General features: G+C 38.8%; 1 protein-coding gene across 1 annotated transcript in view; it reads left to right on the top strand.

The window, feature by feature from the left end:
- LOC124555607 (zinc finger protein 85-like) overlaps positions 1-14348 on the top strand; it is an 84569-nt gene that overhangs the window by 60694 nt on the left and 9527 nt on the right. The window contains exon 5 of the mRNA XM_047129577.1: positions 7647-7813. Coding sequence (XP_046985533.1) covers positions 7647-7813 — 167 coding nt within the window. The remainder of the gene's footprint in view (positions 1-7646; positions 7814-14348) is intronic.

Genomic DNA, 14348 nt, shown 5'->3' with positions numbered 1-14348 from the left:
CTGGGACCGGACCGCAGCGACGCACGGATGCACGCCAAGACCGTAGGATCCTACGCAGTGCCGTAGGGGACCGCACCGCCACTTCCCAGCAAATTAGGGACACTGTTGCTCCTGGGGTATCGGCGAGGACCATTCGCAACCGTCTCCATGAAGCTGGGCTACGGTCCCGCACACCGTTAGGCCGTCTTCCTCTCACGCCCCAACAATGTGCAGCCCGCCTCCAGTGGTGTCGCGACAGGCGTGAATGGAGGGACGAATGGAGACGTGTCGTCTTCAGCGATGAGAGTCGCTTCTGCCTTGGTGCCAATGATGGTCGTATGCGTGTTTGGCGCCGTGCAGGTGAGCGCCACAATCAGGACTGCATATGACCGAGGCACACAGGGCCAACACCCGGCATGATGGTGTGGGGAGCGATCTCCTACACTGGCCGTACACCACTGGTGATCGTCGAGGGGACACTGAATAGTGCACGGTACATCCAAACCGTCATCGAACCCATCGTTCTACCATTCCTAGACCGGCAAGGGAACTTGCTGTTCCAACAGGACAATGCACGTCCGCATGTATCCCGTGCCACCCAACGTGCTCTAGAAGGTGTAAGTCAACTACCCTGGCCAGCAAGATCTCCGGATCTGTCCCCCATTGAGCATGTTTGTGACTGGATGAAGCGTCGTCTCACGCGGTCTGCACGTCCAGCACGAACGCTGGTCCAACTGAGGCGCCAGGTGTAAATGGCATGGCAAGCCGTTCCACAGGACTACATCCAGCATCTCTACGATCGTCTCCATGGGAGAATAGCAGCCTGCATTGCTGCGAAAGGTGGATATACACTGTACTAGTGCCGACATTGTGCATGCTCTGTTGCCCGTGTCTATGTGCCTGTGGTTCTGTCAGTGTGATCATGTGATGTATCTGACCCCAGGAATGTGTCAATATAGTTTACCCTTCCTGGGACAATGAATTCACGGTGTTCTTATTTCAATTTCCAGGAGTGTAGTATTAAATGGTGAAAATACGTGTACAGAAACAATTATATTTCGCTGCTCTTGGCAGCTGAAAATGACGATGGTTTTAAACGGTTACTAGCACATTGCATCATTTATCATCGACAGTTTTTTTTTTTTTTTGGTGTGTGTACTCACTGCTTGGATGTGTCAAATTTTGAAGCCATTCATGTCACCTGATGATTATATTATAGCTTACACATTCAGTCCTTGTCATTTCCAGGTGAAAATATTTACAGTATTAGGCCTACACTGCAAAACGCTGGCGCACCTGTGAAAAAGTTAAACTGCCAGCAATAATTGACGTTGTCTGGAAGAAATAACTCGTCTTCCGAAGAGTGACAACAAAATCAGTGGTTATAGAAATTAGGAGTCCATTTAGCTTTAGCTAAAAATACGATTCAAATCTCGAACCTCACCTTTTGGCTGATTTATTGAATTAAGACCTAGTGATAAATGAAATGTCTGTTTCATTCTCAACTAAACAAAGTTTTTCACACTTTAAAACATCCTCAACATTGGTCTAAATTACTAAGACAAAATTTGCAGTAGATTTCGCAGTTAATACTTTCAATGTTAAAAAATAATTTTTTTTCAGAGTTTAATGGAACTGCAAACGATTTCAAGATGTCTATATAAAAACCACTGTCCCATAACTTCAAATGTTAGGCACTGTTCCCTGTTACAGTTAAAATGTTCAATTTTGTTACGAATTTCGGCCCTTATCTTTACTAATTGGCTGGTAAATTAAAAGACCCATTATTATTTTGGATGATTTGAATATTTTGTAAGTTTTCAATGTGATCAGAGTAATCTTTCATGGGCTATCGCAGTCACAGCTTGTTGGTGGTTGTGAGCCGTAGTTTGAAGTCCCACTTGTAATTAATTACAAGGCCCGCCATGCCACCGCTCCGGCTGGGCTGTTTCACTGTTCACAAAGAGCGACAATGCTCGGTGGCTGCAAATGTTACTGTAGTGCACGCTAAAATTTAGGTAGGCACTTATGAGATCATCATTGCCTAGTTTATTTATATTGACGTGTTAGCTGTTGAATGTTCTTGTTGCAAAGAGTAAAAACTTAAAATTGAGCTCTTTAATATGAAAATTACAACAAAACAAATTGCTTGTTAAATATTTCCTTCTTTTACCTAATGCTACTTAAATGTTCTTGTTGGGAATAGTAAAAATACTAACAATATGTCGAGGAAATTCTTTACTATAAATATTACAATAAAAACTCACAGGCTTCAGATTAAATATTTTCATCTTCTGCTTGCTTCTGATTCAAATTCTGTAAAAGAAAGAATCAGATGAAAAAAAATGTAACTAATTCAGATAAACCCAAAAAATACAGTGAAGTAAGAGAAGCTGTACAAGTACCTTTTTAATTTGGAAGATTACTATTCAGGAACATGATGTCATCAATCGTCTGTGGCTTCAAAGATGTGCGTCGGTCCTGCATTATTTGTCCCGCAGTAGAGAAGCTTCTCTCAGATGGCGCACGGGATGCTGGAATGCAGTGCACAAAGTATGCAAGTTTGGAAAGACGCGGATAGACGTTTTCACGTCCATGCCACCAAGCTATCGGGTCGATGCCTTGCGAAAAATGGACTTTATCATTCGTATGACGCAAAGTCAAGATCTTCTGAGGAATCTTCAAATTGATTAAAAAGTACGTCAGACTTCTGTTTCTTTGCAGGAATTCCAGATGTTGTTTCCTCCTTATCTTTTAACTGTAGACAATTTCTCGCAACATAGTTTTTCGCTTCCTTTACAACTTCATCTTTTTCGGCACTGCTAAGAAATTTTAGGTTTTTATATTTTGGATTCAAAAACGTTGCAAGTTTATGGGTTACTGTTATGTCCCATTTGCTGATTAAAATAGATTTGGCTGTACTCTTTAAATCTATCAGAAATTGGCTGTCTCCATCATTTTTTTCAAGGAATAAATAAAGCGTAGGGGTTTTGGAGGTTTCGAGATCACAAGAAGCTATTTTAAATGGTGTCAGAAAGGTTATTATATCTTCCAACATCCTCTTGTCTATAGAATCAATCAAATTATCTTGATTTTTCTCTGACAAAATTGACAGAACTGCAAACCATTGTGAATTAATAGACTCAAACATATCCAATTTACTGTTCCATCGTGTGTCTATATCTCCTTTCAATGACTTCTGAAGGCGATTCTGAAGACCAGATCTTTTAAAGAAAGTTGTGATAGCTCGACAGGAATTTATTAGTCGCTGCACGTCTCTTCTCATCATTCGCGTCTCCTCGAGTCGTGTGCTCCAGCACAGTATTAAGAATGTGTGCTGAGCACGAGAGCCTCTTGTATTGGCGAAGTGCTGCCACAATATTTGGACCTCTATCCGTAATGAACACGATGTTATTCACAGCACTGAATAAATCGAACGACCGTAGTATCTTAATTAATTCAAGTTTAATGTTTTCTTCTGTTTTTTTAATCTCACTCTCAAAATTTCTGGTGCACAACACTCGATCCTCAAGTTTCACTTCTTCATAATTAACATGATATGCAGTCACTCCCATATAGTTTATTTTACGGTACGAATCAGTCCATAAATCGACAGTTAGTGCTCCCACTATATCTCTGCTCTGAATATATTCTTCACTTCTGCGGAGACAGAAGTGAAGGTGGTTGGAGGAGGTAACTGTTCCTTAGCACTCACTGCACCGTACTTGGCCCCCACATCAATAAGAAACTGTGCCGTCTCGAGAAATCCAGATCCACACGCAGCTTCGAATGGTAAAATGTCTTTGCTGACAAGATTGATAAGTTTTTCTGTTGCGGCTGTCTTCAAATTTGGCGGAACTTCAGGAACTTTCACGTCTCTCTTGGTATTTAAATAAGTAATTATGCTACCTTGTCTAGCCTCACACGAATGTTTTAGCAAATTTGATGTTCCATTTTTGTGTCCAGTGTAGGAATATACATTTTTACATGCAAAACAAGGCACTATATCTTTTATCTTTTCGTTACCATCAAATACGTATCCGAATTTTTTCCAAATAGGCAATTTCAATTTGTTTTCCTTCACTAATGTAAAATCACCTTTTTTCACCTTACACGAAATTTTATCCATCGATATGGTGTTCATTTGAAGAAAGAACTCTCACTGATATTTGCTACGATGCATGTTGTCACTCGATCACTACCAAGTGCTAACTGAAGGCAGCGGAAAATAGCAATGGGCACCTGTCTGGTAGACAGTGGGCAGGTTTGCCACCCAGAGAGCACTTCCCAGGGCACACAAAAGACACGGTCATGGAAACGGATTAGGTGCAGGTCTCTTGGGTACAGCTACGTCGGTCGTAGCCAGGGGCTGAGGACAACAGACATCCGCTCTACCCGGGTCCTGTAAGATTCCAAGAATGTCAACAGACTTGAAGTTTTCAACTAACATTGCAACATACGTACTGGGCAGATGCCTTGCTCATTATCTGCAGATGGCCCGCGGATATCCACACCGGTCACGATTTTATCCGCCAAGTAACAAATACCGTGGATATATCCGCGGATATCCGCATCCGCACAGACCTCTACCCCTCTCTCTTCAAGGGTGTGGTTAGTCAAGATCCTTAGAGCACATCTTAAATTGCAGCAGCTGAATATTACTAACAAGTATGTTAATAATTTTCACTGTTATGCACTGAACATTTTGTTTGTTACCTGGCAGAAAACAAGTAACATCAACCACTTCAGTTTTCTCCATAGAAAACCCAGTTAAGTGTTAAATTACTCAAGAAATCACTTCGAACTTTTTTTGAAGTATAATTATAATTTTTGCCGTCGTTCTTGTATAGTCTATAATCTGTCAAAGAACGAAAATAAATATGGAAAAGTAGCCATGAAGCTTGGTCTCGTTTAGCTTGTGTTACCCTTCAAGATATATCAAACACAAATGTGCCAGTAAAAATTTAAATAATGGCATAAATGGCTGGCTGGTTTTCCAGTCCCAAAATTTTTCTAAGTAGCTAGTCTTCAGAGTGTTAAGTTTTGAAAGAGAGTCAAATGCTCCGTGATTTAAGAAAGTCATCAGACAGTCTCACACGAAACATAATTTGTCTTGCGTAAAAGGAAATTTTGTGTGGAGTAATGCTTCCCAAACCACCATTCCCAATATATTCCTACAACCTGTTAGAAATGTAAGTAGTTGTGACATGACACTCATTGAAAGCAGTTTGTTGTTACGAAGTATTACATAATCTTCATTCTAAATTTTGCTGTCGGCAGACAGTTGTGTGTGCACTGTGTTTTGTTGTTGTAAATGGCACATTTTCTTTGCAACTAAAGTTTTATTTTCATGTTATCCTCTCATTTGTTATTGCTGCTGTATTTTTCTGCAGTAGCTGACTAAAGTGGAATTCTTTGTTACTGTATCAGTTCTTACCAGGCAAAATTTTAAAAATGTAACTGAAAACTAAAACAATAAATAATTTCCAGAGTGCTAAAAAATTCCCTGGTTATTCCCAGTTGTCCCAGGTCATTATGTGACCTGTAGTAGTCAATGTTAACACAAGGAATCAAAAGAATAAACTATTCTTGGACACACCGGTACATGATACAGAAATGCTTGAATGAGTTATGGAAGCGAGTTCATATCAGAAGCCCCAAGAGTTGTTTCCAGCTGAGGGGTAGAGTAAGAATGTAACCATGTATACTATCTGCTAACATCTTTTCCCAATGACAATATGTATGAAACCAGGCATAGTTATTCCTTTATTTCATGAATTACTTTTCACTAGTTTGCATGTGTCCGCTGCTCGTGGTCTCGCAGTAGCGTTCTCGCTTCCCGAGCACGGGGTCTTGGGTTCGATTCCCGGCGGGGTCAAGGTGTTTCACCTGCCCCGAGATGACTGAGTGTTGTTGTGTCTTCATCATCATCATCATTCATCCTCATTACGGTTGGAGGAAGGCAACGGCAAACCACCTCCATTCGGACCTTGCCTAGTACGGCGGAGCGGGTCTCCCACATCTTACCCTACGCTCTGACAAGAAGCATGGGACTTCATTTCCAGTTTTCATGTGGTATTCCATCATATACTTCTTATACTCATTTATATTACTTACATACTGTTATATTGCTTTATATACCATTTCATTTTTAGGGTTCTGTTACCTTAATCAGTAAAAGTGGAGCCCTTATAGGCTCACTTTGTTATCCATCTGTCTGTCAGACTGTTGAAAACCCTTTTTCTCAGGAACAAGTAAATATAACAAGTCGAAATTTGTCGTACCTTAAGGTCTATGGTCTCTTAGCAGTGTAGTAAATATTAGCTTCTAAGTTGATCTAATCGAGAGATTTGGCCATTTATGTCATATACTTTGGTACTCACAAATTCATTCATTAAAACCTATAGAGTACTTCCGGTTGGTCTAGAATCATGAAACTTTGCAGGAAGCCAGTATTCACAGTAAAAGCAAAGACAAGAATTAGGAAATTGTTAATGTTTAATTATATCACATGAAAAAAATTTTCTTTTGTCATTTGGTATCCAACTTTAAATTAAAACATTCTCAAAAGCCTTGAGATCCCTGGGATTGATATCTTGTCATTATCAATGTTAACAGGCAAAAATTGTTGAGATTCTCAATTTCTGGAATGACTGAACTGTCTATATACATAGTTAAGTTTTGTATGGAACCATCGAAGTGCAAGTCCTACTCACACCTGGCCAATTATTATTATTATTTTTTTTTTATTAGGAGGCATATTTTAAAAATACTGATTGTGAGATATCATGTTAGGTTTTGTAATGCCACAAAAAATATAACACTTTGAATATTTACACTTCAAAAATTACTGGGCATACCGGAGGACCAGTGAAAATAATCATTAGCAAAAACTTTATGACCAGCCATATAATAACTTGTTCCTCCAAATTCAATACACAGAACTACTGCAGTTAATTGTGGAATGAATTTAGCACATTGTTGTTATGTGACAGAGGATGCCAAACCTCTTTGCAAAGATCATACAATATCTGTAGATAATGAGAATCTGTTTTTTGTTTTCTCATCTGGCATCTCCAACTTATTTGATTGGGTTGGGAGCAAGAGCCTCATATAAAATTCATTGTGCTGCACAAACTTCTACAAAATGTTGAACTCTTCTTGGGAATTGAGGGCATCATCTATTGGAGTTCAAGATTATCGTATGCCACAAACATATTACATTGTGGGGTTGTCAGTAAACTTAGAATTAGAAATCGTGAATCATGCACTAAAATTCCTGTAACTTGCAATGCTAGAGTTGTTAAGATGTTAAGAAAGAGTTAATTTTATTTATATTTTTATGGCATTTTGTTGGAAAAGTGATTGTAACAAAAGTATTGTTGTGTAAAAACTGAATCTTTATAAGCCCAGATTATATGAAATCTAAAAATTTTTCATGAACAAGCAGTTAAAACAATGTAGACAAGTGGAAAGTGTACGTTAAACAGTAATTGAAAAATATACAATCCGTCACCTACAAACCATCAGCAAAATGTCGCTTAGCAGCAGTCTGCATGCACAAAACAGAGTTCTCAAGAGGGCCTCGTTGTAGCACCATTGCTACATTCCTGGAGATTGACACTCAGATTGTTCCCTGTTTATTAACTTTCTTCACTTTGTTTCAGTCACCAGAAAACAGTGATGAGGGTGAAGTGACAGCCCATCAGCATCAGCAGGCAGCAACTGTAGCATTTGCAACTGCTGGTCCTGGCCAGGAAATGCTTCTACACTTCAATTTCAATAAAGAACGAGATGGGTTTCTGAGATCAGAAGATCAAGCTGCCTTGCAGAGGTATAATATTTGTACTAAAGGCTCCCACATGCATGTAAATAGATCCTCCAGCGCTAGGATGTCTGTACCGAAGCTAGATAAAAAGCTTGTCGTGCTTCTACAGCTTCATCTGCAGGGAGTTTGTCATACTGTTCAACTGGGCTGTAATGCTGCATGTGCACTTCTTTCACAATTGCATGCTTGTCTGTTGGTTACAGGATGTGGTCACTTTGTGCTAAACATTATTTCTTCTTCTTTTAAACATTTATTACCTTCAGTTTGCTTTCAGTCCTCTGAGCATTGTTGAGTCTAACATATCCATGTCCTTTATTGTAAGCTTGCAAAGAGACCAGGCAAGTGCTTCTTCAGACAGTTGCATTTAAATCAATATTCATATGTTCAGTTCATCAGTTAATTTGAAACAAAGATATACTTTAACTTGTTGTACTATTCATGGTCATCTTTGTGATAAATGAAAACTGCACTTGGAAGAACCAGAAACTGTAACAGAACTATTAAAAGTTATTTCTACAGGCAATAAAGATAAGAAGAAACAGAGGGTAGAGAAGTGGTCCCAAAAGTACTTGCATCAGTAGTAATGAACACTTTTTATATCAGAGTGCCAGGAGCACTCCAGCTGCACATAGCCTGGTGAAAGGTCTTTTAAGTTTTTGGTTGAGCCTTGCTTTTTAAATAAAGCTGTACATAAGCTCCCACTCTGCTGGCTGTCCATTTAGGAATTGATCAGAAAAAATATGGAACGGACAACACATACAACAGATATTTTGTGACATTAAGAAGCAGGTAAATATGTGAACTTCACTTGTTTGAGGGACACAGGGAAAACATGAAACTTCCTGGCAGATTAAAACTGTGTGCCGCGCCGAGACTCGAACTCAGGACCTTTGCCTTTCGCGGGCAGAAGTAAAGTTGTGAAGACGGGGCGTGACTTGTGCTTGGGTAGCTCGGTTGGTAGAGCACTTGCCCACAAAAGGCAAAGGTCCCGAGTTCGAGTCTCGGTCTGGCACACAGTTTTAATCTGCCAGGAAGTTTCATATCAGCGCACACTCTGCTGGAGAGTGAAAATCTCATTCTGGAAACAGGCAAAACATGTTGCTGGAGGAGGAAACATTGGGGTTTCATGTTGTTAATGTAAATTACAAAAGTAGAAAGTTAATGAAATCAACAGTGTGTTGACAAAAAAATCCAAAGAATGGTAATAACCTGTTTGGGAAACAGACATTGGGGTCAGAACAGTAGACGTGAAAAAATGTGGTTTAAAATTCTACTCTGAGCAGTGCAGTGTCATCAGAGCTCGAAGAAACATGTCAATTATCCATTATGGGCTTATTCATCTGTTTAAAAACCAGAAGCTGTGGGCACAGGAAAGAAATATAAATAAGCAGAGAAATAATTTCATCTATCTAAATGAAAGTTAAATTACAATAGTTCTGGGAAACTATATTAGGACAGTACTAGAGAGTAAGAAGTAAAAGGTAATATGGAGTCTGGACTAGGAAGAAAAAGTAATGAAAGAAGAAACAGCATTCTAAAACTCAATGAAATCTCATATAACTGAAACATGCTTATTGTTTTAAAAATCAGAACATGAAATAGTCAAACATACTTCTCAAAATACACTGTTGGCCAACATTTTTTTAGTAAATTGAGTTTTCATTTGCATGTATATACTACAATAACAGTAGTACAAGATGAAATATAGAAGGCCAAATCAAGAAAATGTGTATTACTGGAATATAAAATATGATTGGTGTGAGGTTTGTTTTGATGCTCTGAAGCTTACATCTAAGGTAAAATATGGGAAGAAGTGCATCAGGTGACCAGAGAAACTACAAGAAAGAAATAACTAAAACTACTTCAGAAACTAAAGATGTGAAGAAAGATGAAGGTAGATCACTACTGTCCTGACTACTCGCAGATGAATGTCAAAGTGCTATGGAGCGCTCATTAAAGCACGTGTATATATTTTGGACATTTAGAAAAGTAAGAAAGGGGCTTCATCACCAGCTAGATAGGCTTGGTTTTTATGTGGACTGTTCTACCTGTACTGTCTAATGTGACTGAGAACGGTGGGAATGCTGTGCACTGTGTAAATGCCAGACAGATTCTGGAAGATATAATTTTTTTCTAGCCTTGCACTCTATTGCTCATCATTTGTCAATGACATATGGAATATTGGTTTTAATGAGAATAAGTCATTCAGGTGCATTTCAGACAGCTACATGAGCAATAAAATTTCAGCTAATAGTATTGAACTAAATATACCTTCTAGATGTTCTCTCCGACACCTCCCATTAATTTTATTACACGAACAGGTTTGCGAGCACATCTGGTACCAACGAAGCTACATCACGTAATAATTAGCAACAGAACTGGGGTGTTGTCTGGACATCATGACCATTGAACCATGTATCCAAGGCAACACAGAAACAAAGATTTGGTGCGAAACCTCACATTGCCAGAAAGATGGCACAGTATTTTGGAACTTCTATTAACCATGATTTTCAATCTCTTATAATTGACATTCATGGAATGTACATCCAGTAAGTCTGCAGAAATTTGAAATGTCTGTTTGCTGCTTTGGCTGCTGATTCTTTTGTCCTGTTACCTGTTGAATATGTTTAGGATCGTATGGTGAGGAAACATCTGTCAGCTTCTCATATGAAGGATTTGGGGTGTCAGTTGCAGTGGCATGATTTTCCTGAAGAGCTCACTGTACATATTCTGTATGTCTCCTCATCAAGGGGACTGAGTGAAGGGGCATGGCAATTAGCACACTGAACTCTAATTCGGGAGGATGTTAGTTCAAATCCACCTGCAGCTATCGCGATTTCAGCTTTCTGGGATTTCACTAAATCGCTCCTTTGAAAGGACATGGCCAATTTCGTTCCCCATCCATGAAACATTCCAAGCTTGTGCTCCATCTCTCATGAACTCTATGTCAGTGGGACATTTTTCATTTGATAAGAAAACCTCTTATTTGCTCTTGTATCCTTCAACTATTGTAAATGCCATATTGCTAGAGATGACAGGATGGCAATAAATTTTAATTTTTTGTGTAATATTAGGAGATGTCTGAGTTTGTAAGTGAAGTCATTATATTGTTATACCCTGCATACAGTTCAGTGTCATACCTATTGGGGTAGCGGAAAATCTATTATATACCATAAAGCAGTTGTGCAAAAGAGTGAAGTAAGTGAATGGCACCAATGACCCAAAAGTAAATTCAGAAGAAGAAGTAGTTCTCATTCTACTATCCCCAGTTTGGTTCCATTACACATAAACATGTGTTGTATATAATTTGGACTTAACAGGAAAGGGAAAAGTGTGCTCCTCAACTTCTACAATAGGAAAAAATGCACAAGAATCTTATTTATTTTAAAAAATTAGTTCACATGTAGGTGATTAGCTTATAACTTTTTACTTTCAACTTTTAATTAGTACTATTGCTTATTATTTTTAAAAATACAGTCTGTAAAGCTACCATGTACAACATTTGTCAGGCAAATACGATGAGAAATAACATTTTCTTTTGAAAGTTCTTATTCCTTGATAAAGTCTCATTTTATGCCCAGACAGCTTAAGACGAAAATTAAGTACAACCTGAAGCATGTACTGCCTTATTTTTTTTATCTTGACACCCCTCTCTATAGCAAACATTTAGCACTGACAGTTTCATAACTGGTTATAGAATATTGTAAAATTTTCATCTCTATGTCACTACAAAAGTTCTGCCGTAAGGAACAAAAAAAACCTCATTTTTTGCTCAATACAAACTGTTCAATCCCATTGTTGATAATTTCTGGGATTTATTCGATTCATACTTGAATTCTTTCATTACATTTGTCCGATTGTTCCACCTCATAATTCAGTGCATTGATAATCTTTATTTTTGATACAGGAGACTAATTACGACCATAATTGGCCAAGGCAATAGAGCTGGAAACAAGTACCATGAATGTTTTTTTTTAATTTTGAAGGCTGTTGTTTTAACGTCACAAGGGGCATGTAATTATGATTACACATTACACATACACAGTGATAATGAAAAACAATTATCATAAATTTCATTCACTTGTAGTGGCAATTCAAAGCCATTGTTGGACACAAACAGTTTCAAGCAGTAAATAGCTTATGTCATCCACCTCGCAAGATCGATAGCCCTAGAGTATTGAAAGATATTCCACAAGCTACGGCAACAAGAGACATCACAGTTAATTTTAAAACTTAGTATAATCATCTCTAATCTCTAGAAAATGAATCGCACGCTTCATACACCACAATCGCAATATAGAAACTTTAGTTGTTCCAGTATCGCCACTGTCAACAGTCTTATGCTGCCACCATTTGATTTAAGGGAAAAACATGGAAGATAAAAGGAAACGGGAGGGAGGGGGGGGGGAGGACTGCTATTCATTTCACATATTATATACAAGGGGGGATCAAATATAAACGGTATTTTTGTTCCTGAACATCAATAGTTGGTAGGACTAGCCCCACGCTTCTGCTATGCTTAGGCAGGACCGTTAGAAGTGAGGAGAGTGTGCTGTCAGATATTTCCACCATTTTGTCAGTAATGCTCACGACATCTGAGCAACAGGTACACCTCTCCATTGCGCAGCGCATAGTTATCAAATTTCTTGGTCGTGAAGGAGTTACAGTGGTGGAACTTTGCCAGAGATTAACTGCACAGTTCGGGGTTGAAACATTATCGAGGGCGCATGTGTTTTCCTGGCATAAAAGGACAAGAACACGTGGCAAATCAGAAATATGAATGCCATCCTCGGACCAGCATTACAGACAAAAACATTTGTGTGGTTAAAGACATTATTGATGATGTTCGATGGGCAAGAGTATCAGAAATTGCACGAAAAGTTGGAATCCGTTATGGGAACTGTCAAGCAAACATCACAAACGGCCTACAGTTCTGTAAAGTGTGTTCCAGGTGGGTCCATAAACTTTTGACTGAAAATCTGAAGTTGAGACGTTAGGAAGTCTGTCGGAGGCTTACAGCAAGGTTTGTGGAAGACAGTTATGTATTTTTGAGTGAGATAGTCACCTACAACGAAACATGGATTCACCACACACTCCAGAATCCAAACAAGCCATTAAAGAGTGGCAGAGGAAAGGGGAGACAGCACCAGTGAAAGCCAAGACTCTGCCCCCCCCCCTCCCCCCCCCCCTTCCCCCATCAGCAAGGTATTTTGCTGATTTATTTTTTGCATGAGCGATGCACAATCAATGCTGCTTACTACTGCAAACTGTTGAACAAGGCGAGAATTGCATATCACTGCAAAAGACAAGACCAATCAATTCGACAGGTCATCCTCCTCCATGACAATGCATGAACCCATACTGCTGCTCTAACTTTCTCCAAGCAGCACTAGACTACACTTGGTCATCCTCCTTATAGCCCAGACTTATCGCCCTGTGATTTCCATTTATTCACACCGCTTAAAGAAGCTCTAGGAGGACGACGATTTGAAGATGACAAGAGTGTGGAAGACTTCATGCGCAACTGACTGGTGGTGACACGACCCAGTTTTTTTTTTTTTTACGATGAAGGCATCAAAAAGCTGCCCATAAGCTGGGACAAATGCATTGCCAAATCAGGAGACTGTGGAAATATAAATTATAATTGACTTGATTTTTTCAATAAATGAATTTAAATAAAAAATAAAATCCTGTTTATATTTGACCTGCCCTCCTAAAATACAAAATTGCACTTACCTTATGGAATTTGTTATAGAAGTGCCATGTTACATTACAAGAAGACAAAGCACAAAAGGCACTCCACACTTTTACATATCTTGATAAAAAAAACACACGATTGATAAGATGCACACAGTTGATATCATCCGCATACCATCCATGCATATTGGCATCGAATATAACTCTTCCTAGCTTACCGCACAGCGCTATGCTACAGGCGGAGTGTTAACATAGAGTTACCAGATCTGCTACAAAGTTACATATCTTTTCATTGGATGACGGAAGTAGTACACTCTAATGATCAATGGCTGTGGTTGTCTGCTCTCTGGGCTACTCTATTTAAAATACCTTCAACAAAATACAGGATTTGAGCCATTTTAACTAGATACAAGTGTGCCTTGAACTTTCTGTGTTGAACTGAAGTTAATGATTTATTAGTATTGATTCCAGATCAACATTATGAATTGAATGGTTATATGATACTCTCAAAGTAAACAGGCCAAGAAAATTAAGCGTTCTGCTTTCCAAAAATTTGTGGATTTCTGGAAACTGTTTTAATCACTCAAGTGGGTGTCGGGTATGAATAATTTGAGCTTTCCCTGATTACTGAGTGGAGCTTCAGCCATAATGAGAAGAAATCCACCAAAATCTCAGAATTTTTTAATTCCTCTGAAACTAATTGTTTAATTGAAAAAGCTAAGATTGTAGAGCATCAAATTCTGCATCAGTTAGTTTTGGTATTTGATTAAATTTCCCTGAAAAAAGTGACTTTACCAGAAGATGATGGGTACGAAACTCATTGAAACGTTGCGACAAGATGATG

Source organism: Schistocerca americana, chromosome X (assembly GCF_021461395.2).
Source record: "Schistocerca americana isolate TAMUIC-IGC-003095 chromosome X, iqSchAmer2.1, whole genome shotgun sequence".
NCBI lineage: Eukaryota > Metazoa > Arthropoda > Insecta > Orthoptera > Acrididae > Schistocerca > Schistocerca americana.
The sequence above is the reverse complement of the archived record's forward strand: the minus strand, read 5'-3'. Positions and strand labels throughout refer to the sequence as shown.